Source organism: Ailuropoda melanoleuca, chromosome 5 (assembly GCF_002007445.2).
Source record: "Ailuropoda melanoleuca isolate Jingjing chromosome 5, ASM200744v2, whole genome shotgun sequence".
Classification (NCBI taxonomy): Eukaryota; Metazoa; Chordata; class Mammalia; order Carnivora; family Ursidae; genus Ailuropoda; species Ailuropoda melanoleuca.
In genome coordinates, this window is record NC_048222.1 from 50,245,988 (window position 1) to 50,272,542 (window position 26,555).

At 36.3% G+C, this 26,555-nt stretch overlaps 2 protein-coding genes across 2 annotated transcripts in view; one reads left to right on the forward strand and one right to left on the reverse strand.

The window, feature by feature from the left end:
- The window catches only part of MNS1 (meiosis specific nuclear structural 1), an 84,697-nt gene extending 58,245 nt beyond the window's left edge, over window positions 1-26,452 (forward strand). The window contains exons 8-14 of the mRNA XM_002929890.4: window positions 6,779-6,881; window positions 9,275-9,504; window positions 10,294-10,510; window positions 10,610-10,717; window positions 18,218-18,475; window positions 23,936-24,061; window positions 25,399-26,452. Coding sequence (XP_002929936.2) covers window positions 6,779-6,881; window positions 9,275-9,504; window positions 10,294-10,510; window positions 10,610-10,717; window positions 18,218-18,475; window positions 23,936-24,061; window positions 25,399-25,482 — 1,126 coding nt within the window. The 3' untranslated portion in view covers window positions 25,483-26,452. The remainder of the gene's footprint in view (window positions 1-6,778; window positions 6,882-9,274; window positions 9,505-10,293; window positions 10,511-10,609; window positions 10,718-18,217; window positions 18,476-23,935; window positions 24,062-25,398) is intronic.
- The window catches only part of TEX9 (testis expressed 9), a 65,845-nt gene continuing 65,461 nt past the window's right edge, over window positions 26,172-26,555 (reverse strand). Inside the window, exon 12 of the mRNA XM_034660942.1 lies at window positions 26,172-26,308. Coding sequence (XP_034516833.1) covers window positions 26,231-26,308 — 78 coding nt within the window. The 3' untranslated portion in view covers window positions 26,172-26,230. The remainder of the gene's footprint in view (window positions 26,309-26,555) is intronic.

Below are 26,555 nucleotides of genomic sequence, written 5' to 3' on the forward strand. Positions count from 1 at the left end.
TTTCATTCATAATTTTATTAATTTGGGTCCTTTCTCTATTCTTTTGAATAAGTCTGTCCAGTGGCTTATCGATCTTATTTATTCTTTCAAAGAACCAGATTCTAGTTTTGTTGATCTGCTCTGCTGTGCTCCTGGTTTCTAATTCATTGATCTCTCCTCTAATCTTGATCAACTGCCTTCTCATGTGTGGGTTAGGCCTGTTCTGTTCCAGCTCCAGCTTCTTGAGGTGAGAATATACAAACTGCATTTTAGATTTTTCTATTCTTTTGAGTGAGGCTTGGATGGCTATGTATTTCCCCCTTAGGACTGCCTTTGCAGTATCCCATAGGTTTTGGNCGTGTTTTCCCCTTAGGACTGCCTTTGCAGTGTCCCATAGGTTTTAGACCAATGTGTTTTCATTCTCATTGGTCTCCATAAATTGTTTAAATTGATTTTTGATTTCCTGGTTTATCCAATCATTCTTGAGCAGGATGGTTCTTAGCCTCCAAGTGTTTGAGTTTCTTCCAGGTTTTTCCTTGTGGTTGAGTTCCAATTTCAGAGCGTTGTGGTCTGAGAATATGCAGGGGATAATTTCAATCTTTTGGTATTGGCTGAGACCTGTTTTGTGTCCCAGAGCATGATCTATTCTTGAGAATGTTCCATGGGCATTTGAATAGAATGAGTATTCTTTGGTTCTGGGGTGTANATTGTTCTGGGCAGTAGTGTTCTGTATATATCTATGAGGTCATCTGGTCTAGTATGGCATTCAAAGCTCTTGTTTCTTTGTTGATTTTCTGCCTAGGTGATCTGTCTATTGCTGAGAGCGGAGTGTTGAGGTCCCCTACTATTAATGTATTTTTATCTATATGTCTCTTTATTCTGGTTAAGAGTTGGCTTGTGTATCTTGCTGCTCCCCTGTTGGGGGCATATATATTTATAATTGTGATATCCATTTGTTGGATACATCCTTTAAGAATAATATAGTGTCTTTCTGTATCTCTAACTACAGTCTTTAGTTTTAAATCTAATCTGTTTGATATGAGAATTGCTACCCCAGCTTTCTTTTGAGTTCCATTGGCATGAAGAATGGTTCTCCATCCCTTCACTTTCAGTCTGGATGTTATCTTTAGGTTCCAGATAAGTGTCTTGTAGACAGCATATGGATGGGTCATGTATTTTTATCCAATCTGCAACCCTGTTGCGTTTTATGGGAGCATTTAGGCCATTTACATTGAGACTGATTATTGAGAGATATGATTTTAATGATGCCATGTTGCCAGTAAAGTCTTTGTTTCTATAGATTGTGACTTTCTGTTCTGTATCACTCTTGGGGCCTTTTTACCTTTATAGAGCCCCCCTTAATATCTCCTGTAGGGCTGGTTTCGTGGTTACGAAATTGGTTAATGATTGGCGATTTTGGAACGTCTTTATTTCTCCATCAATTCTGAATGACAGCTTTGCTNCATCAATTCTGAATGACAGCCTTGCTGGATAAAGGATCTTTGGCTGCATGTTTTTCTCTGAAAGAGCTTTAAAAATGCCCCCCATTTAGAGCTCTGAATATGTCTTGCCAACCTTTCCTGGCTTGCCAGGTTTGTGTAGACAGGTCTGAACGTTATTCTGATGTTCCTCCCTCTGCACATGAGGATTCTCTTCCCCCTGGCTGCTTTCAAGATTGTATCCTTGGATCTAATATTTGCGAATTGCATTATCATGTGACGTGGTTTTGGTCTTTTCTCATTGATCTTGGGAGGGGTCCTCTCTGCCTCCTGGACACGAATGCTTGTTTCCTTTGCCAGATTAGGCAAGTTCTCAGCTATGATTTGTTCACATATCTCTTCTAGACTTCTCTCTCCACCCCTGCAGGGATGCTGATGATTCTGACATTGGAATGTTTCATTGAGTCAGTAATCTCTCGTAATCTACATTCTTGAGATTGGATTTTTTTTGAGCCAAGTTTCCATTTTAACTTTCTCTTCTACCATCCCATCTTCCAATTTACTAATTCATTCTTCTGCCTCATTTACCCTGGCCGTCAGAGTGTCTAGTTTAGACTGCATTTGATTCATAGATTTTTAATTTCTGCCAGATTTGCTCTCATTCCCGCCCTTAGAGATTCTATGTTCTTGTTAATATTTTCGTTAATATTTTTTTCAGGCCTACACATCATCTTGACCATTGTTACTCTGAACTCCATTTCTGACAATTTGGTTATATCCATTAGTTCTGTGGCAGAGGCCACAGTCTCTGTATCTTTTCTTTGTTGGTGGGGGAGGTCTCCTCCTCATCATTCTGATGAGGAGTGGTTGCGGGGATGCATGGAGCCCAAATTATTAGACAGGACCCAGGCAATGTGCACTTGTTTTATAGGAACCTTAGGGATGTGGGCTTCTTGATTTTTCAGCCTGCCTTCTGGGGGAGGGGCCTGCTGCACTGATACTCAGGCAACCCTGTTTGGGTATAGTTGCCCTGCCCCCCGTGACAGGGGGTGGGGATGGGCACATTGTGAACCCGTATTTCCAGGCTTTTGTTCTATAGTGTCTTTCCCTGGCCGTTTTCTGTGACTCTTCTGCAAGTCAGAGCAGCAGTGGCCGTATCCTGGCCTCTGTCTCAGAACAGAGATCGCAGTCCACTCTCCACTGAGCTCTCCTGACCACTTTAATTCTGTTTCTGTTGGTGCTGCTAAAAACCTCACTTGCAGGGCTGGCACATCTCTGTGCTTTGTGCTTCTAACACTGCCAGCCGCCCCTGTTTCCTGCGCGTGCTCGGGAGTGCCGGTTTTCAGTCTGGTTCGGGTGAGCGCTCCGGAGCTCCGGTTTTCGGTCTGGTCGCACATGCGCTCCTGATCTCGGTTTCATTTCTTGGTGGCTACCAGTCCAGGAGTCCGGCCCGTTCCCCAGTGCAGGTGGCTACTGCTTCCTGGTGCCCGAGCGCGGTGGCTCCCTCCCCCTTCCGTTTATTTTCCGATATCTGCGTGGATTCTTGGCTCCCCGCTTCGTACCTCAATACTCAGCGCTGGAGATGTTCGTTTGTAGAGATCCAGATGGATCTTCGTCTCGGGCTGATTTCATGGGTGTTCAGGATGATCTGGTAGATATCCAGCTCAATTCAGGGGAGCAGCTGAAGAAAGGTCCCCTACTCCTCTGCCATCTTTTTCCTGAATAACCAGTTTTAGGAATGGATGATAGGTTATCACTGTAGATTTATATAAATATTTGCTAGATCATAGGATATTGTGATCTTTTTGATACAAATAAATTTGGAAATTTAGATAAATTTGTAAATAGAACATTTTACCAAACTGGCACAAGTAGTAACAGAAACCTAAATGTTTCTATAAATTTTAGAGATATTACATCTATAATTAACCTTGTTCACAAAGAAACCTACCTGGCTAGGTGATTGGTGAATTTTACCAAACACTCAAATAATAACACCAGTCTCATGTAGGTTTGCAGAATGGGAAAAGAGGGAGCACTTCCCGATTTTAATCAGATCAGTATCTGAATAGGATAAAAAATTATAATTTTTCTCTTGAATTTAGCTACTGTAATCTGAAATTAGTATCAAATCCAATGGCATGTGAGAAAGATATTACATCTGACTAAATTCAACTGATCTTAGGAATACAAAGTTGGTTTAACTAGAAAATCAATAAATGTAATTCATCCCATTAAGAGAATATAATAGAAAAACCATATGAGCAGAAAAAGACAATTGATACAAATCAACATCACTCTAAGATTTAAAGAAGAATTAGGAAATTAGGAATAAAATGGAGTTTACAGTAACATCATACTTAATGGTAAACATTAAACACTTTACCTCTATTAAGACAGGGATGCTTGCTATAATGTCTTCTACTTATCTTTGTACTGGACATAACTAGCCAGTGCAATAATGCAAGAAAAGTAAATGAGAGGTGTTAGGATTGGCAGTAAAGAAATAAAACTTTATTCCCAGTTGATATGATTGTGTATGTAAAAAATCCAGCAGAATCTATGTATAAATTGTAAGTTCAGCAGTGTTGTTGGATGTGAAGTCAATATACATTAATTGAATTTTTGTAAATCAACAACTAGAGAATGAAATTTTTAAAATAATTTGTGCAAGAGCATAAAAAATACCTAGTGAAAGAGGTATAAAACCTCAACACTGAAAGAAAACGAAAATAAACCATTATCACTATAGTGTTTAAAAACCTAAGTAATTGGAAGGATATACCATGTTTATTGAAGACTCAGTATTGTGAACATGTCAATAGTCTCCAGATTGATTTTTAAATTTAGTATCATCCTAATCAGAATCTCAGCCAGTTTAATTGTGACACTTGACAAGCTTATTCTAAAATGTATACGGAAATGCAAAGTACCAAGAATGGCTAAGAAGCCAAAATTGGAGACTTATTCTCTAGGATATGAAAAATTATTATAAAGCTACAATAATTACGATAGTGTGGTTTTAGCACAGAACAAACAAATGGATCAATGGAATAGAACGGAGCAGATCTTCTTACCCATTTAAACCCTAATGACCTAAGGCATCCATTACCTGTAATGAATTTACTAACCTCCTATCGATCTAAACAATACCAACTATATACTGTCTATGAGAAAAATGAAATACAGTCTTCTCTGGGGCTTAATTCCCTTATGGAACCGCAGTTTGAGGAAGAATGGGATGTATTCAAAAACAGATCCATGCATAGATGCACACTTCAACTTTATGACACTGCAGAGCACTGTCGCTGCTCTGGTACTGCAGAGCATTCAGAAATGCAGTTTTATAAAATGGTACTGGATCAATTCAATAGCCATATTGAAAACGAACTTGATTTTCACTTCACACTACATACAGAAATCAATTCTTGAATGATTGTAGTCTAAAAGTCAATGGTGAAACAAAGTTTTGAGAGACTAATATAAGAAAATACCTTTATGTCTATGCAGTAGGCAACATTTCTTAAAACATGACACAGAAGTCATTGACAATGAAGAAAAAGATTGGTGAATTAGAATACTTCTCTTCACCTAAAGAAACCACAGTGAGAGTAAGTACAGACTATAATAAAATATTGCAATGCATATAAGCAACAAAAGACTTGAGAATGTATAAAGAACTTTATGCAACAATAAGACGTAGACAGTTTAGTCTAAATATGGGCAAAAAATATTGAAAACTTCACAGAAGATGTAGAAATGACTCAAACATATGAAAAGGTCTATTTCATTTTAATAATAGGGAAACAAAACCCTAGTGATTATTACATACCCATAAGAGTGGTTAAACTGAAAAAGAATGACAAGACTAAAAAGTGTTGCTGGGCTGTGTAGCAGTGGGAGTGCTTAAGCACTATGAATGTAAAGCTGTGCAAAGCATTGGAAAGCTGGCATTTTCTACTACATTTGAACACAGCCTACTCTGTGACTCAGAAATTTCACTCCTAGGTATATATCCAATAGAAATGCGTGTACTTGTCCTTCAAATGAAAGTCATTTATTTGCATGTTAGTTATTTGGAATTTGATGTACTTTGTTTTGGAGAGGTAATACTGTAAATTGTGATTGGCTTCATATACTGGTTTACAAATACTAATACCTAACTCCAACAAAAACCCTTGTAAATATATTGCAGCCTGTTAGAATAAAATATGTAGACTACCTAGAAACTTAATCCTCATTTATATTATTTTTATGAAAGAAAGCAATCTTGTGTCATAAACATTTACACCTACAATAGTAAGGGCAAGAAGGATACATCGCAACACCAAGAATAGCTCTCCTCTTACCCACGATGACTGTCTCTTTGGAGGTACAGGGTACTTGTAGGTTGTTGATAATTAGGTGAGTGCATCTGTTCTAGTGAGAATGAAGATGTGCTCAGGGCACCTGGGTGGTGCAGTTGGTTAAGCATCTGACTCTAGGTTTCAGCTTAGGCCTTGATCTCAGAGTTGTGAGATTAAGCCCTGTGGGCTGTAGGCTCAGTGCACAGTCTGCTTCAGACTCTCTCTCCCTCTGCTTCCCCCACCCCCACTCTCTCTGTCTAAAATAAATAATAAATCTTTTAAAAAAGAATTAAGATGTGCATCTAATTAACAGCTAAGGACCCTTCCAACTCCGAATTCTCATATTCGGAATTATGACGGCACATTAAAATGAAAAGTTGTATATGGCATATTGTTTTCCACTATAGCGAGGGAAGGGATAGATTCAAAAGCAGTTTAGAGATTATCTGAGGGCAGTCCTCATTTTTAACAGATAAGTAAACAAGTCCAGAGAAATGAAGCAAACTTGCCCATAGGGTCATTCCTCTTCATCATCATCATCAAAAAATAGTTACCATTCATGGTGTTTACTGTGTAACACGTACTTATCTAAGCTTTTTATATACGTTAACTAATTCCCATAGCTACACAAAACCAAGGTACAAAATTTAAGTAACTTGCTTTAAACCACTCCACTATAGTTCTTTTAGCTCGATAGCATTAGTAGCTGGACAGAAGTTTTAACCAATATTGATAAAGCATCTTCTTTGTGTCACACTCTGGCAAAAAGATTTTTAGTGATGATTATTGGAAATAAAAGTGTTCATTTGTCTGGAAAATTAATTATAAAATGCCTCATTTCATATGCATTCTGATTTTGGGTGAAGGGAGGAAAGGATATTGTTTTCAAGGTATTTAATAATATAAATAGCTTTTACAAATTTAGAAAAAAGTTTTTAAATTTAGGATATAGACTTTTAAAATATTAAGAGAAATATGGTCCTCAATTTTAAATTTCTTTTTTTTTTTAAACAGTATTGAGCTCAGAGAATTGGAGAAGAAATTAAAAGCAGCTTACATGAATAAAGAAAGGGCAGCTCAGATTGCAGAGAAGGATGCCATTAAATATGAGCAAATGGTAATCATGTTTCTGGTCATTATGTTTTCTATGTTTTTATCTTCATTTAGAAAACCAAAAATAGACCAATTTTGTGAAAATTGTTACATACTATAAAGAATTTACACTGCTAGTTTTCCTAAATACTTTTATACTTTTCAGATCCTTAAGGTACAGGAACTCATAGATTATTTAGTAGTGAGCCTTGTTTAATTTAATGTTAGAGCCTTTCAGAGACACAAAGAATGAGGTTGCTGTTTAGAATGAATAGCTATATTCAGTAAGTCCGAGCATTCCTGTGGTCTCTTACTGATTATTCTTTGACAAACCAATACAGTACAAGTTGTTAGTGTGATCAGTATATTTTAGAATGTTATTATATTTTGTATTTGTTAAATGTTTCAAAAATTAAAGTGTTTTATAATTTTAGGCAGGAAACTTGCCTCTTTTGTAAGTAGCTACGTCTTCTTCCCCTGTTTCTATTTTTGTCCTCTTTTCTAACTCCTGACATTCTGCCAAGTTCAGGGCAAGAGTTATTCTTGGGCAGAGGAGGTTCAGACACACTCAACAGCAGTGTTATACAGTAAATGTAGAATAGGGTTTACTGAGTTAACATTAAAAGCAGGTGCACACCATCACTTGAGCCCTCATGGTCCCACGGAAGGGCTAGATGTAGATGAAAAGTCCTGACTGCAACCTTACATGGTCTTGTAAGTTCCTTTACCTTGTTTTTATATTATTGTGCAGAGCATTTTGGTGGGAGAGTTTCCTCTCTCCTAGATCCCTTTCAAAGATGTTATGTAGCTATTAAAGAGAAGAGGTAGAGGGAAATGTTCTGGCTTTCAAAGTTGGTCTGAATATATTATAGGTTAAAAAGAAAAAAGCAAGCTGCAAGTTAGAGAGTAATATGTATCACAGACCAACTTTTTTTTAAACCTGTATGTGCATTTTATCAACCTATGTGTGATATCAACACACATTCACGCACACATACAATTAGAGTAATAACATCAAAATATTTAACCAGCGCAGTGCGATATAGGCATCTAATACGATGAGATGCTGGCCATAGTGATGTGTGGGTGCATGTGTGTTAGAATAGGAAAAGTCTGGAGCGTTACACAGCATGCTACTGACCGGGATGGCCTTTGGTTTGGTAGGTTGTAGGAGAGCATGAGGAGACTTCATTTCCTAAGACATGTAGTTCTGTTCTAAGCTTGCAAAAATAAAGTAGAACATAAACAATGTGCTCTTTGGCTAGCAGCTGGCAGTTTTATCCTAATATTTGAGGTTTCTCAAAGCAATTGTACATTTTAGTCTGACTCCCTAAAGAACTGACACTATTTTCTAAATAAAATTTGTCCACAAAAATTAAACTCAAATAGTCTTAGAACTGGACTAGGTGTTGAGACACTTAGGTGCTAGTTTGGGCTCTGTCTTTCTGAGCTTTAGCCTTCTCTGTGAAATGAGAATATTGTATCTCTGTAAGTGTATGGCAATGTGTACATAAATGTTTTTATCATTTCACATTTTTTTAAAGAACCTAGTATAGCATATGATAAGAAAATAGAAGCAGAGAAAGAGTTTTGGTCAAGTCCTATTAATCGTGTATATGGTTAAAGGCGTCAATTAGATCAGGAATGGCATTCAGCATTCATATTTTAATCTGTTTCTCCTTGTCTGTTTGATGCTATTAACCTATTCTAGCATTGGATTATGATAATGGTAAAAGGTAATAAAAATTGCCTCAGCATATTTAATTTATAACTTACTTGGTTAATGATTTCAAAATGCTCAAAACAAATAAGGGGTTTAACTCAGAGAGAATGGTCTTGAATGAGTGAGTTAAAAGCTACAGAAAACAGACACAGTGGTATATATGACTCTTAAGTTAAATGATCATAAAGGGCATTTAATGAATGAGAAATGAGAGACATCAAAGGCCAGTGGCAAGAAAGTAAAGGTTTAGATTGGAAGAAACATAAGAGCTGCTCAGAGCTGTTTAATGGTAGATCTGTCTGAAAAAGAGTACGATCCTTGCTGTAAATGGCAGCTGACGCACAATGGAGCTAAAAATTGCCTATATCCACTTTTAAATAAAAGAAAAAGAGGACTTCTACTTTTTAAACATAGCACGAGTAAAGTACTTCTAATTTTATTTGCCAGTTTTCAAATGCGGAGTTATCAGTTATCCTGTATTTCCTTAAGACCTGCTTGAAGGAATGGGAAAGCCTCTTTAGGGTTTGACTCCTCATTCAAACCCTTCAAGCTAACTTTCCTTAGCTTTTTATCTCGACAGATGGAAATATTTTATGCAGTAGGCTTTATAATATTTCATTACATCTGTTTTGAAATATTCTATCATACTGTGCACGCATTTGAAAATGGAAATATGAATCTTGTTTTAAAAACAGAAACATGACGCTGAAATAGCTAAAACCATGATGGAAGAACACGAAAGAGCAGTAAAGGAAGAGAATGCTGCAGAGGACAGACGGAATAAAGTAAAAGCACAGTATTATCTCGACTTAGAGAAACAACTTGAAGAACAAGAAAAGAAAAAGCAGGAAGCGTATGAGCAGTTACTAAAAGAGAAACTCATGATTGATGAAATTGTTAGGAAAATCTATGAAGAAGATCAATTGTAAGTTTATCCCAGCTTCTTTACATGCCTAAACACTGAGATTCGATTTATCTTAAGCTTGTTTTGAAGATGTAAAGCAACTGAACAGTGCCTAGTACATAGTAAGTCCTCAATAAATGTTACAATTATATAAACTGAGATCAACTTGTTTCTTTGTAAGTATGATAATTACCTGATAACAAATGTTTATTAAGTAACAGAATGATTAAACCTTTGTTTTTCTTAAGTATGCCCATATTGTGTCAGAGGACTTGTATTCTGATCATTTCTTTGCTAGACAGCTGAAGTATAGAGCGCTGCTAGGCTTATGCAAACAGGTTGTTGGCCTTTTTGAAGTGAGATGCATAAAACTTCATTAATAGTTTAGAGGAGAGGTGTAAGTAGTATTTTACTTAGAAGATTCATACCTATCATTATATTTCATGGCACATAGTGGATACTCAAAATGTTGGTGGTATTAATGAATGAATAAACTCTTAAGTAGAAAAGCTGTGGGGTGCCTGGGTGGCTCTGTCAGTTAAGCATCCGACTCTTGATTTCGGCTCAGGTCATGATCTCAGGGTTGTGAGATCGAGCCCCATGTCAGGCTCCATACTCAGTGGCGAGTCTGCCTGAGATTCTCCTTCTCCCTCTGCCCCTCCCCCTGCTCGTGCTTGCTCTCTCTCTCAAATAAGTAAATAAATAAAAAGAAAAGCTATTTTTGCCCACATCATTATCAACTGAAGGAAATGACACATTTTTCAGTATTATTTCTCTTACTGTAAAACTGCACTCACTATTGCTTTTTAGGGAAAGACAACAAAAGTTAGAAAAAATGAATGTAACTCGAAGGTATATAGAAGAGTTTCAGAAAGAGCAGGCTCTCTGGAGAAAGAAGAAACGTGAAGAGATGGAAGAAGAAAACAGAAAAATCATAGAATTCGCCAACATGCAGCAACAAAGAGAAGAAGATCGGATGGCAAAAGTTCAAGAAAATGAGGAAAAAAGGCTACAGCTTCAGAACACGGTATTAAAATAACCACTTTAACGTTGGAGAAATTCTGAAATACTTGTTACAGAACTTGTTTCCTATTAATGTTTGTGTGTTTCTTTAAAAATTTAATAGCTGACTCAGAAATTGGAAGAAATGCTGCGGCAACGTGAAGATTTGGAACAAGTGAGACAAGAATTATACCAGGAAGAACAAGCCGAAATACATAAGATGAAACTAAAAGTAAGTTTTGGAAGGAAAGAATGATTAACATAGAGAAGAATACATTTTGAGATGAAGCAGTAGAAAAATGGTAGATCTAAACCCAACCATATTGATAATGACATTATGTGTAAATAGTGTAAATGCTAAAATTAGGGGCGCCTGGGTGGCTGAGTTAGTTAAGTGTCTGCCTTTAGCTCAGGTCATGATCCCAGGGCCTGGGATTGAGCCCCACATCAGGCTCCCTGCTCATCGGAGAGCCTATTTCTACCTCTCCCTCTGCCCCTCCCCCTGCTTTGTGCACGTGCTATTTCTCTCTTTCTCTCTCTCTGTCAGATAAGTAAATAAAAGCTTTAAAAAAAACAAACCAAAACAAAACCCTATTAAAATTAGAAGAAGAATTTTCAGGCTGGATGAAAAAGCTAGACCTAGGCAGCAGTTAACAAACAGCATAAAAGGTGTGATTCAACTGTCTTATCTATAAGAAACACAATTTGAATATGAAGACATATAGTTTAAAAACAAAAGGATAGAGAGAGCTATACTAAAAACTAATCAAAAGCAAGTTAGGATGGAAGTCATGATGCTAATAGGGTAAATTCATCTAGCAGATGTAACAGCCCTAAAGGTGGATGAACCTAAGTAAAGCTTCAAAATGGTTGAAATAAAACTGAAAAGAGAAAGAGACAAATCTATAATTATAGTTGAAGATTTCAATATTCCTTTTGATTAGTATACTGAATAGTCAGAAAACCACAGGATATAGTGTTGAATAATATATTCTGACCTCGGGTTAGGATGACTTCCAGTTTTCTAATTGGGTTGTTTGTTCAATTACTGTAGAGGGTTGAGAGTTCTTTATGTATTCTAGATACTAGTCCTTTGTCAGGTGTGCAGGTTTACAAATATTTTCTCTTAGTCTGTAGCTTGTCTTTTCATCTTCGTAGCAGGGTCTTGCTCCAAACAAATCTTTTCAGTTACTATGAGGTCCAGTTTACCAATCTCAATTTTTATAGATCATAATTTGACATCAATTCTAGGAAGTTTTTGCCTAAATCCTGAAGAATTTTTTTTCCCTAAAACTTTATTACTTTTACATATGTATCTGTGATCTGTTTTCAGTTAATATTTTTTTTTAAAGATTTTATTTATTTATTTGACAGAGATAAAGACAGCCGGCGAGAGAGGGAACACAAGCAGGGGGAGTGGGAGAGGAAGAAGCAGGCTCACAGCAGAGGAGCCTGATGTGGGGCTCGATCCCAGAACGCTGGGATCATGCCCTGAGCCAAAGGCAGATGCTTAACCGCTGTGCCACCCAGGCGCCCCTCAGTTAATATTTTATATAGGGAATGAAACTTGGGTCAAGGTTTTTGCTCTTAGATGTTCAGTTGCCCCATACCATTTGTTGAAAAGATTTTCTATCCTACATCTAATTGCTTTTGCAACTTTATTTAAACGTAGTTGAGTATATTTGTATGGGTTTTGTTCTGTTGACCTATGTATCTGTCCCTCCACCAATACCACACAGTTTTGGTTACTGCAGCTATATAATCATTCTTCAGATTTATTTTATCCTTTCCATAGACACTTTAGAATAATCTTATCTCTATCTACAAAAATAGCCTTCTGGGATTTTGATAGGAATTGCATTAAATCTCAGTATCAATTTGGGGAGAATTGACATGTTCACTATGTTGAATCTACCAGTCCATGACCATAGTATGATTCCCACTTATTTAGATAATCTTTGAATATTTTCCTCACTGTTTTATAGTTTTCAGCATACAAATCCTGTATGTGCTTTGTTAGCACATTCCATTTATGATGAAATTTTAATTTCAGTGTCCATGGACTCCTTAGTGAATTAACTGTTTTATATTTATCTTGTATCACAACCTTGCTGTATTCACTTAGTAACTGTAAGAGGTTGTTTTTTTTTTTTTCCCCTGTACATAGCTAGTCATGTTTTCTGCAAATAGGGACAGTTTTATTTCTTCATCTGTATCAGTTTTATTTCCTTTTCTTACTTTATTTTACTGGGTAAAACTTTTAGCATTGGCTACCACTGTGTTGAGTAAGAGTGAGGTGACAGACATCAACTTCCTTTGTTGCCTATTTAAGGGGAGAGCATTCTGTTAATTGTACTTTGTTTTGTGGATAGATGCTCTTTATTAAGTTGAGGAAGTTCTCTTCTATCCCTATTTTTCTGAAGGGTTTTATCATGAAGGGATATTAAATTTTGTCAGATGCTTTTTCTATATTTATAGATAAGATCATGTGCTTTTTCTTCTTTACCCTGGTGGATTACATTGATTTTTTTGAATACGGAACCGGTCTTCATTCACTGGAATAAATCCCACTTTGCACTGGTGTATAATTCTTTTAATATATGGCTGGATTCTATTTTCTGATATGCTAAGGATTTTTTCATCTATATTCATGAGGAATATTGGTTTTTAGTTTTCTGTTTTTATACTGGTGTCAGGATAATACTATTTTCATAAAATAAATGGGGAGGTGTTTCCTCTTCTATCTTCTGGAAGATTGTACAAAATTAGTTTTAATTCTTCATTAAACATTTGGTAGACTTCTCTAGGGAAACCATCTGGCCCTTGAGTTTTATTTTTGAGTTTTAAATTATTTATTCAATGTCCTTAATAGTTATAGGGCAATTCAAATGATCTTACTTCATTTTTCGTTGTATTAGCGACTTGTGGTTAAGGAAGTTATCCATTTTGTCTAAGTTGTCTTGTGTGTGTCGAATTGTTCATACTATTCCCTTATTATCCTTTGGATGTCTGCAGGGTCTCCAGTGCTATCCCATGTTTCATTTCTGATATTGGTATTGTGTTTCTATTTTTTTTTTAAAGATTTAATTATTTATTCGACAGAGAGTTAGAGACAGCCAGCGAGAGAGAGAACACAAGCAGGGGGAGTGGGAGAGGAAGAAGCAGGCTCATAGCAGAAGAGCCTGATGTGGGGCTCGATCCCATAACGCCGGATCACGCCCTGAGCCGAAGGCAGACGCTTAACCGCTGTGCCACCCAGGCGCCCCATGTGTTTCTATTTTTGATCACTCTTTTGGTTTTTCAAGTTCACTGACTTTTAATATCTGCTTTCTTGAAGTATAATTGACATATAAAATTGTAAGATATTTAAAGTATATGTTATGGTGATTTGATATATGTTTACTTTGGGAAATGATTCTCTCCAGCTAGTTAATTAACATCTATCACCTCACACATTTATCTTTTTGATGAGAGCATTTAAGTTGTACTCTTAGCAAATTTTAGTTATATAATACCGTGTTATTAACTACAGTCACTTACATTAGATCCTCAGACCTTATTCATCTTATAGCTGAACTTTGTACGCTTTTACCAACCTCTTCCAATTTCCCCTGCCCACCAGCTTATTATTTTGTCTTATTATATACAAAAATTAACTTAATGAGACAAACAAAAAGCTGAAACTACAAAATTTCTAGAAGAAAACAGCAGTAAGACTTTATGACCTTGAGAAGGGTGAAGATTTTTTAGTAAGATAAAAAAGGCATGATCCATAAAGGAAAAAGAAATTGAAATTGGGTTTCATCAAAACTAATAACTTCCTAACACTTAGGAAAATGTAAAGGCAAGCCACAGTGTGGAAAACAGTATTCCCTACATGTATCTTACAAAAACCTTTTATTCAGAATGTAGAAAGATTGCTTATAACTCAATAATAGAATATAAAGAACCCAGTTTTTTTAATGAGCAAGAAGTCTGAACAAACATTTCATAAAACAAATATACGAATAGCCAATATATGATAAATTGTTAGCTATTAGGTATTTTTAATATTTTTCAGCTGTATCAAAACAGATCATTTTAATTTTTTTCATTTTATTTTTTTTAAAGATTTTTTTAAATTTATTTATTCGATAGAGAAAGAGACAGCCAGCGAGAGAGGGAACACAAGCAGGGGTAGTGGGAGAGGAAGAAGCAGGCTCACAGCAGAGGAGCCTGATGTGGGGCTCGATCCCAGAACGCTGGGATCACACCCTGAGCATGAAGGCAGACGCTTAAACCACTGTGCCACCCAGGCGCCCCTAAAACAGATCATTTTAGATATACTTTTTCATCAGGGAGGAGGGAATAGATACCGTGTATTGATATCAAAACCAATTGCATGTATATTCTTGATTAACTGCACATAAGAATATAAAATATGTACATTTCTCTTTAAAAACAACTTAATGTAATCGATTTAGATATATCTAATATCAAATTACCCAAAAAAGTTAAGAATAAAATGATGGATGAAGGCATAACAGGTATATATGAACAAATGGGAAGCAGATAGGCAAGGTCATCATCACATAAGTAGAACATCAAATGAATCCCAGATATCACAGATGAAAGGTATAATCAATAAGATATTGCAGAATAAACATTTAATTTTCTATGAAACATTGAAGTATGTAACTTTAAGCTATTAAATCTCCAAAGAAAACTTGTCAGAATAACACAAGGGGAAATGGTGTTTAACACCATCATATTTTCATTTTTTAACTGACAATCAATCTAAAAATATTCTTTTCGTCTATTATTGGTTGAAGAGGAAGTCTGCAGGTAATTTAGAGGATCAGATTACTACATATCAGATTTATAAAACTGATCTCTGAGGCAATTCATTATTAAACAAGAAACATAGGTAAAACTTATCTAGGCAGCCAACTCAGTAACTTAGAAAAACAATACAAATTCAAGTATGAGGCAAGAATATGGAAGGAAATCATAAAGACACAAGTGGAAATTTCCTAAAAGCCAGGAAAATACATAAGCATTAATTAATCCAGTTACTTAGTATTGGGGGGGCAGGGCTTTTACTCTGGAAAAACTTACTGAAGAAAAACAAAACCAAATTGAGAAGGACTAACGGGTCTATAAAGGAAAAAAATTAAAAAATAGTGAAAGGTGGGGCGCCTGGGTGGCACAGTCAGTTGAGTGTCCAACTCTTGGTTTCACCTCACGTTTGTGATCTCACGGTTGTGAGATGGTGAGATGGAGCCCCACATCGGGCTTCATGCTTAGTGTGGAGTCCGCTTAAGATTCTCTCTCCTGCTCTCTCTGCCCTTCCCCCTCCACTCTTTCTAAAATAAATCTTTTTAAACAAATGGTGAAAGGGTCATTCAACTGTATACTCAACAAATGGGAGAAATATTCATGGTACAATTTTCTGCATAAAAAACATACTGATTTCAAAAAAATGTAGAAAAAGCAGATAAGATCACTAAGGATATATCCTATGTGAAAAGCTTTTCGTGCCCTGCCTTAGCCTCTCTTAGCCCCACCTTTGATTTCCGTGACAGCTGTGGAGAACACTTGTGAGGCCTTACACTGACTCTGCTGACAGATTCCTAAAGTGTGGTGGTGTTGGTGGGGGCCGGGAGTTAACACCCTCTGGGGCATCCCTCAACCAACAGGGGACAGGAATTAAGGGGTAGATGCTGCTTCCTGTCAGCCTTGGGGACTGACCTGAAAGGTGCTGCATGCATTCCTTACAAGGTCCTGGCAGGATTAAGCCACAGTTATAGTAACCAGTTCAGTGATGCACCCATGTGTTAGGACTTTTCTTTCTTTCCTATTTCTCTCTGCTTGTCCTTCAGTGCTGCTTTCTGAGATCTTCTTCTCTCATAAAATATGTGTATACAAATATTTGCGTAAGGCTCTGCTTTCAGAGGAGAACCCAGACCAAGATACCTCTAAAAGTTTCCAGCTTCAGAGTATTTTAAAGCAAATTATTTCAGACCTTCAGTGAATAGCTATTTCTTAAACCACGTTATTGGTTGTAAAATTATGCAGTCCATATTACATATATATAAAATCCTGATCCAGACAGATCAAAGAGTACAGGAACACTTTTCTAGTAGGAAAAAAAAAAGTAATGAATTGTGTTTTGTTTTGCTAACACTTCCCTGATTTTTAGCCAGATGTCTTTACTATTGGTTGGATCAAACTCAAATTTGTATGGGAGATGGATGCCAAGAGATGTCAACAGTTCTTTTGGTTCAATGTGTGTTTTCTGTGTGCAATGTGTTATGATAAGCGCTAGAGGAATTCAGAGCTGAGACAATATGTGCTTTCACTGGGGCTTCTGACTTCTATATCATACATGGCAGATGAACACAAACTATAATATCATAAAAACGCTGTGTTCAGCATCCCAATGTAAAATAATAGATATGATATATAAAATAATAAATATGCCATGGGTATATGAAATAAAATTAAATGTTGGGAAAATTAAATGGTATCAAATGTATCAAAAAAGAGATATGCAGGAATTAGAGTGATTAGAAAAAAGACTTTCTAGAGTTGGGATCTGAACAGATTAGATAGAACTAAGTGAGGAAAAAGAGGTTGAATATTCAAGACAATGAACAAAGTTACTTTAACTGATATTCCAGATTGACTCATTTAAAACCCACTCCTATCCTTTTTTCTTAGTTTATTGTAAAGACTATGAAGTTGAAACCACATTTCTCTTCTTTTAGCTAGAATTCTTCACAGGACCTAGGTTATCTTCCAAGTTATCCCTGCACCTCAAGGTGTGAAGATAAAAGAGGGCAAAGTGAGGTTGTGGTCACATGTAGAAGACTGGGTCACTGGGAGTAGTTTTGGGATGGTTACCAAAATGTAATTTCAGCCATGATGGTTAACTCTACCAAAAATAGATAGTAACCAAAATGGCGGCTGGTTCCCTGTCCCTCTCGGAGGTTCTCTATGCCACCTGCTGGCCTGTAGTAAATCCCTGATAGTTTGTGTTACCTGTAAAAACCCTACCCATACAGCTGTTGTTAAGGGAGTATTCTGAATGCCTTGAGGATATGGCTTACCTCCTGGAAATTGTGTTAGAATTAGGCAAGGCTGGTTGAAGGAATTAAAATTTACATCAGTCCTAATTGGATAGACAATTAAGCAAAAACAGGAAAATGTTACTGATAGAATCTAGGTGTTATATGGGTGGTCACCGTAAACATTTTTCAATTATGTTTGAATTTTTTATTAATAAAATGTTAGGAAAATTAAAGCTTGTAGGAAAAGACTTTAACTGCACCAGGTAAATTTGAATTATCCCAAAAAACTTGTGATTGTCACTTCTAGATTATTATTTTGAAAAATATTTACCAGTGATTTGAACTACAGTGAAAGGCAAGATTCTAGAATGATTCATAGTGGGTACAAATTTCACAGGTCAGATTTAAAACCTCAGGTGTGCAAAAAAATTTTATTAGCTCCTTCCAAAATATATACAAATTAAAATTTAAAAATAAAAGGCGGCAATCCAAAGGTAACATGTCATTTATCCAACGAGTCTTAAAAGGCTGGGAAAGAGTGTTATCTTGAAAAGGCTTAATTTTTTAGTTTTATTTCATATTGTAACACTGCACGTGACCAAACTCTGTCCACCCTTTCTTTATAAATCTGCTGTAAAGAAACAGTTATTGAATTAATGTTTATATGGATTGTTGTTTAGGAGGAAGCAGAAGAGAAACTGAGAAAGCAAAAGGAGTTGAGGCAAAATTTTATAGAACAAATGGCCCTGAAGGAATTAGTACTCCAGGCTGCAAAAGAAGAAGAAGAGACCTTTAGAAAGGCTATGCTAGCTAAGCTTGCTGAGGATGATCGGATAGAACTGATGAATGCTCAGAAACAAAGGATGAAGCAACTAGAACACAGGAGAGCTGTGGAAAAACTCATTGAAGAGCGTCGCAACCAGTTCCTTGCAGACAAAGTAAGAAAAAGTGTTGTCTTTTTTGTTATTATCACCGAACCAACAATCAGCTAGCTCATCTGTTCCTCCACTAAACATTTAACTGAGACCCTTGTATGTGCCAGATGCTGTTAGATATGTGTTTCCTAATCATATGGTACAGACATTTTCTGACCAATCATTTATTAATGCATCTGGAATATACTGATGCTTTCTACATGCTAGACACTGGTTGGCTGGTGTTGAGAACATAAATACAACCAAGTCCATGATTATGAGTTTATGGTCTTGGTTAAGTATATAAAAACAATCATTATAAAGATAGGCCAAGTACATGTGATAACAATTATACAGGTTTGGGCATCTTGATATGGTAGAAGGGACACAGATCATGAATGCACTGGATGCTATTTTTAAGGAAAGTAATTTTTACCCAAGGTTCCCACTGAGGAATTAAGTAAGCTACATGATAAGTTCTGCACTTGGAAAGATGACATGAGTAGGAGTATGGGGGGTAGAGTGAGGGGAGTAAGACAGGGAGACCAGTTAGGACATTATTGTGGTAAGTCTGTGGTAAGTGCGGAAACCCACGCAAATGGAGAACAGGAGCCATCTGAGAGACGGGAGGGAGATAGGGTTGGTGGGCCTTGGTGAGCAGTTCGGTGTGGAGAGGTGAGAGCAGGATTACGGCTGCTGCTCCTGCTACTAAATACCGTTGCTTCCATCTTCAGTGAGCAGGCGAGGTCCTGAAGAAGACAAAGAGAAATAGATTTCAAGGGGGTAGGGGGTATATAATTCCATTTTGTCCACATGGATTTTGAGGCCCCAGGGGAGATTTCTTAGTTGGCAATGTAGATTTCAGAGTTGGAGAGGGAACTAGGTTTGTGCCTTTGGACACATCAATTTCTCTATTTTATGCTTCATTCATAAACCTGAAATAATACTTACATAATCGCCTCACTAGATTATTGAGCTTCAAGAACCAAATAAGATAATCTGTAAGTGCTTTGTAAACATAAACAGCTCTAAATATGAAGAGTACAGATTAGGCATATTGTAAATTTTTTAATTAATAGAAGTAGTAGCAATAACAATGAACACTTATTGAGCGTTTACATGTGTCATTCACTGTTCTAAGCTCATTACAAGCAAAGTGATAACTTTAAACTTTCAACCCCGTGAGTTAGGCACTATTCTCCCATTTTAAAGATGTGCAAACTGAGGCATAGAGAGATTATATATATATATTGCTCAAGATTTCACAGCAAGTAAGTGGCAGAGCAGGAATTAATAATTATCATAATGATGATCTTTTCCTGTATGGGTGGACAGGAAGAACTCTTGAGACATTCTTGTAATCAACAGATACTGACCTGGGCGTTCTGCTGAGTGTTAGTGAGGGAACCAAAATAAATAAATTCTGGTAGCTTCTAGCGTAGTGCAAAAAATAGGGTATAGATTCCCAAAAGACTTGATTATATAAAAAATTATACTAAGAATACATTTCTTAAATGTAAAATGTAAACATTTATAGAATTTGGTAGTTGTAATTTACCAATTGTGCAATACAGTTGACCGATGAACAGCACAGGGCTTAGGGGTGCTGACACCAGCCCGTCACCCAAAGATCCATGTGTAACTTTTGACTCCCCCAAAACTTAATAGCCTACTGATGACCAGAAGCCTTATTGATAACATAAAGGTTCAATTAGCACTTCTTATTTTATATATGTATTACATCCTGCATTCTTAAAGTAAGGTAGAGAAAAGAAAATGTTATTAGGAAGGGAAAATACATTTACATACAGTATTATATAGTATTTATCGGGAAAAAAAAATTACAGGTAAGGGGACCTGTGCAGTTCAAACCAGTGTTGTTCACAGGTCAACTGTATATTTATGGCAGAACTATGTGGGTTTACCTGGAAATACATAAAAGATGAATAAAAGCAGAAGGCTATTCCAAGTTGACAGCATATGGAATTACCACAATGAGAAACTTGAATGATAGACAGAAGAATTTAGATATGATACAATAGGAAACTGGTGATCATAGCATGGTCTTTAGCAAGAGGAGAAAGCCGTAATTCAAGAAAGAGGTGAGGAGGACCTGGAATAGGTTCACAGAGCAATGGAAGACGCAAGAAAGGGAAGAGTTTAAATATTTTTAAAGGAAGATGAGACTGGTATGGCTTTTTTGGACCATGTAGGATAGAGCAGAGGAAAGAGTCAAAATAACTCCAAGGTTTCAAATATGAGAAACTCAGAGAATACCAAGTGCTGTTATGTTTTGAGGTGGAACAAAAAGATGTAATTACTTTAGTTTTAATCACATTGGGTTTGAAACAAATGCAAACTGAAAATATTCTGAAGGCAGTTGACCCAGAGGAGCAAAGCTTAGCTCAGATTTTCCTAGAAATACATATCTGGCATTAAGTAGCACACAGTTCAAGCTGATTCCTCTAAAAAATATAATGAGAAAAAGAGGGCAAATCAAGTCTTGGTGAACATTATTTGGGAGTAGAAGCAGGAGGAAAAAAACGACAACGATACCAAGAGCTGGTTAGAAAGGCAAGAGAATCTGGATGGTGTATCACAGAAAACCGAGAGAGATCAGCTCTTTTACCTGCTCCATGAAATGTTGGAATACTCTGGCTCTTCTCTATTCTTATTTCATGCCATAGTTCTGTTGCCATATTTCCAGATGTCTAAATGACATAGCTGGAAATTTTGTAGATGCCTTAGCATTTAGGTTTCCAAAAGTGAACATTCCAGACAAACCTTTTCATTTCTGTAGTCTGAATCTTGGTTAAAGGCCACATATTCAGTTAGTCACCTAACTCTATGACCTTGGAATCATTCCTGGATTTTTACCCATTTCTAATAGTTTTTAGTCAGCTGCTAAATTCTGTTGACTTTACTTCAGCAATAAGTCTTAAATCCAGTTTTGTTTCTTCGTAACTTAGTTCAGACATTTAATACCGTTCCTGTGGACTACTGAAACTGTCATCTATTCTCCATATGACTCCAGTCCACTATCTGCCACTAGTTACTATGGGTTTAAAAAACTCATTAGATCCTCCTCCTGCTTAAACTTAAGTGGATTACAGCATTAAATCGCAATTCCTTAGCTTTGATATAAACCAATCATGATTTACTCTAACCTTTAAGGGTTAATCTATAAGCACCTAGAATATTGCCTAGCAAGTGGGAAATAATGTTTGTTGAATCAATGAGGGTGATCAACGTGAGACGAGCAGAGCAAAGAGGATAAAAATTCGAAGGATTTTGAAATTGATCAGAAGTCTTTGAATACTCCTTGCCTAGAAAGAGGTAGAAACCGTGACAAACCATCCCACCTCATGGCTTACAGAGCTAATTAGAAAGCTCCTAGAAAAATTAGCAAGAAAACTGTAAATGGAAATCAGATAAAACTACCTAAAGCATAGATAACTTCAAACAGATAACTTCAATTTGTCTTAATTTTCTCTAATGTAATATTCCTAGTATGAAGCTGTGTGCTTCAAGTGTGAGATTGGATCACATCCCAAGGGCAAGGGTGGATTTTCATGATCATGGAATATATTAATCCATTCCGTTACAATCCTATGGGGCTCTGTGGTTTTTTTTTTTCGATTTTAGAGATATTCCTAAAATAGGTATCTACAATTCTGTCTCTAGCTCTAAAAAAAAAATCATATGGTTAGACAAAAATCTGAAACTCCCTAGGAAATAGCTACTATCAGCTATTCAGAATTTGTCCTAAATGGACAAAATGGTTTCAGACTTTTCTAAACGACTTATCCTAAATTACTATAAAAATGTTTATTAGGATATTTAATGTGTTTACCACATCCTAAGAAGAGAAATCTTGTATTCTACGCAAATTAGAGATTGTACATCATTGGACAAAAATCTAACAAGTGCGTTTTTCTCATAACATTACAGAACTTTCTTGCATCTCCTTTTTATCAGGAACAGATCAGTTAGGATTAGGTTTGGCTACAGGTAGAGTACCAAATTAATAGTGGCTTAGTAGATGGTTTATTCTCCCACATAAAAGTCTATATGACATTTTTAGGGGCACCTGGGTGGCACAGTGGTTAAGCGTCTGCCTTGGGCTCAGGGCATGATCCCGGCGTTATGGAATCGAGCCCCACATCAGGCTCTTCCGCTATGAGCCTGCTTCTTCCTCTCCCACTCCCCGCTTGTGTTCCCTCTCTCGCTGGCTGTCTCTATCTCTGTCGAATAAATAAATAAAATCTTTAAAAAAAAAATAAAAAAGTCTATATGACATTTTTGCTTATATTCAATTGGCAGAAACCAAGTCCTATTTTGGCCACACCTGAGTGTAAGGGAGTCTTAGAAATGTAGTCTAAAAAAAAAAAAAAATTCAGCTATAACAATTTCATGGCAGATTCTATTACCCTATTTGATCTTAGAGATAACATAAATAAGAGCCACTCAACTCTGATTCAGGAACAAATGGGTGAGAGTATCTTTTCTCACTTAGCTATCTCAGTGCTGCTTCCGATTCTGTAATGCACATAGTATCATAGTAGACAACATATTCTCATGAAAAGCTATCATGGGTTTACATGGCATTGGATATGGCTGTCCTAGCATCCTTCTTTATCTTCATCTGGTAACTCTGAAGAGTTATTAGGTTATGTAGAAGCTTGCCTCCCATTATAGCAAAACAGACATACTCTTTTCCAGTTTACAGAACTTTGACAAGGAGTGGTCTGAAGAAATAATGACCCTGGGAAACTATGGTTATTGCAAAGATAAGCTTAATATTAGTACTACTTTAATTATAGGTGGAATTCATTGCTTCAGTGGTCTGCCTTTAGCACCCTTTTTCCAATAGGATTATTTGGGTACAGCTCCATAAGAGTTCTTTTAAGCCCTAGAACTTTTCGAAGCTGGTCCTCTCTTCCACCGGATATGGCACAGAAGTTTGGTGTGGTTATGTAAGAGCACTCAGTGCTCTCCTGAGAAACACTGGTTCTTCTGTGGGACCTCTTGCTGCTACTCTTGTGCTTCATACAGGCTCTTACAAGTCTTAACATATGGAAATATAGACCTTTGAGATATCCCTATTGTTTTATCCAGCTTTTGTTTTACACTGTAAGCTGCCTTCAGCACTTGGCATATGGTAAACATTACATAAATATTTGAATTAGAAGTCCCTTCTTTGAAAAATTTTTCCTTGGTAATGAAGATATTGTTCTAAAAATATATACTTGCCTCCCTAAAATCCTAGTCATGACTATTGTTTTTGTAACTTTAAGGGAATAGTAACTGTAAAAGATAGAGATATGTTGGGTATATAATAAATATAAAAGGTATGTATACTATATAGTATTTCCTGAAGTGTCAAAAATAGTTCATCAATTTTATCTAATTCACTGCAAGAATAGTTTTATTTGATGACTTCTTAAAAGATTATTCTGTGACAAATTTTATTTACATTTCCAGCAACGTGAACTGGAAGAATGGCAGTTGCAGCAAAGAAGACAAGGATGTATTAATGCAATTATTGAAGAAGAAAGACTGAAACTTCTCAAAGAACATGCTACAAAATTACTAGGATATCTCCCTAAAGTAAGTGAGATTTAACTCAAGGTATAATCTTCCCGACCTCCAGTAGTGGGGAAAATACATGGTAATTAGGATTTCAGAGGGCCTGGGTTTTGCTTACCTCTGGCTGTTAAAAAGCAGCAGTGGGATCTTAGGCAGTTATTGACATCTGTCTCTAAAATGAGAGAGTTGGTCTAGGCACATTCTTAGAAGTATGAGCTAGATTTCCTGAACTTAAATTTTAGAAGTTTTTCTTCCCCTTTTGGTGCGGTAAGTCTAACACTAAACTACCCTAAAAGCAGTTGCGATACTTTGTACACTAAAGCTGATGACCTACAGAAAATTCTTGTAATTAGTAACGCTGCTAACAGACATGCTTGAACCGAGTCTGAGACACATCTGCTATGTAATGGGAGGTTATAAGTAGGTAGTACTAGGTAAAAGTACTTCCAAAAGATAACAGATTTCCTTGTATACATGAGATACATTCGGACTATAAATGAAGTAACAGCTGAGTTTCATAAGCCACATAAACATCTGGATGCATGTGAATAAAATTTCCATCCTCCAAATACAGAAATGTCATTTGATTTATTCATTTGGAAGAATCAAGTGCTTATTTTGTTTTCAGTGCAGTGCAAAGAAGGAGAAAGGAGTAATTACTGCCTGTCCACAGGATATTAGTCTAATTGGTTGATAAATACATCACTTCATATTAATTAATTGTAAAAAAAAGAACTATAAATTCTGGAGAGTCTGGGATTTAGATATTTTTAAAAGTAAATAATTGTGGAGATGGGGAGAGCCTAACAAACCTGATATGTCCCCAAATGACCTAAATTATTCTTTAACTCCTTTAAATTATATAAGTAAATATTTAACAGCCTTTTACTGTATAGTATAAGGGAAAAGAAAACTAAATAAAAGCATGGAGAATTTCGAAGGGCTTGCCTAAATGGCTTACCTCCAAACCTGGAGCCTTTCCTGCAAGATTGCAGGTTTGCCGATCAGCCATAGAATGGAGGCAAGAGCCAGTCCGATGCATGAGCTGGGCAAAGCTCAGTCTTTCACCCTGACCTCTCTCATACCTTATTAAATTCTCATTCAGCCAATCCTAGCAGTGGTGACCTGCAGTAGTAGAATAGAAGAGCCCAGATTCCTATTACAGATTCTTAGACTGGAGCTCATAGGTAAGTCAGGAAATCAAAGAATATTGGGTCATAATTTTAGAGAACAGTGATATTTTTCATAAACCTATTGAATAGATTTCCTTATCTTGGAGATAACTTCTGAAATTGTAGTCTATGTATTTGTTAGTCTTATAAGCATTTGGAGTAACCCATGAAATATTTTTCTTGTAGGGAGTATTTAAAAAAGAGGATGATATCGATATGCTTGGTGAAGAGTTTAGGAAGGCATATCAGAAAAGGAGTGAAATTTGTTAAGAGAAGTGACACCATCGAGATTTGGTAAAACCTGGACTGTTTTTACCACTAGATGTCACTGTAACTTCTGTTTTACAGTTAAGTAATACTCCGTAATCTATTTGGGTTTCCTAAAGGGTCTCCGTAATTCATATTTTTTAGCTACAAAATTGCTTTTAGTCAAACTTGTACTGATAAAGTGAAGATCTGAGTTCTACACCACATCTCGACAGTCCATATATATAAATACATTAGAGGCCAAACCCAGGAGACGAACTTTGTACTCCTGCTGCTCAGAGCTTTCTCTGCATCTCCATTCAGACCATAGTTCCAGCGGTATTTGTGTTTTTGGAACTTAACTTCTGGGATTTGGCCAGCCAAAATATCTTTCTTTGTACTATAAGGAAAGAGAATAGTTAAGAGCGAGGAATTTCAAAGCGGTTTATTGTCATTAAAAACTTAGAATTCCTGTCACATAAACTTATTTATGAACTAGAACAGAATCTCTAAAGTATTTTACATTAGAGGGCAAGTGGGTCACAAGAAAGAATCAGCAGTTAAATTCCTATTTTACAAAATATTACTTTTCTAATAATTACATTCAATTTTGTATCCCCTCAATCTGAACAGGGAATTCACTGGAATTGCTTTGATTTCATTATGAAATATCTTCATTACTTATAAAGAGTAAAAACAAATCATTAAAACTTTAGTTGAATAAAATGTATATGGGTCTCATACAAAGTCTGTATACTTTAAAGTAGATCATTTATGAATTTCCCCATTCAAGTGCCTTCATAAATTCCTCTTCGGTGAAAGACAGCATCTTGGCAGCTTCAATATGCATCTGCGTTTGTAACAAATCAATATGGTTTTAGTATTAAGAGTAGCACAGAACAATAGGAAATCGATTATAAATATGCTATCAAATTAATAAGCTCTGTTGGAATGTGTACTCGAGTTCTAATAAACATGGTATTTGAAATAATTATATTCAGTGGTCAGCTTGTACAAACCTATTTTGTCCATGGTGGTTACTGAACCAACTGGTTGAGAGAACAACAACATTCTAATTCCTAACCTTTGCAAAAAGG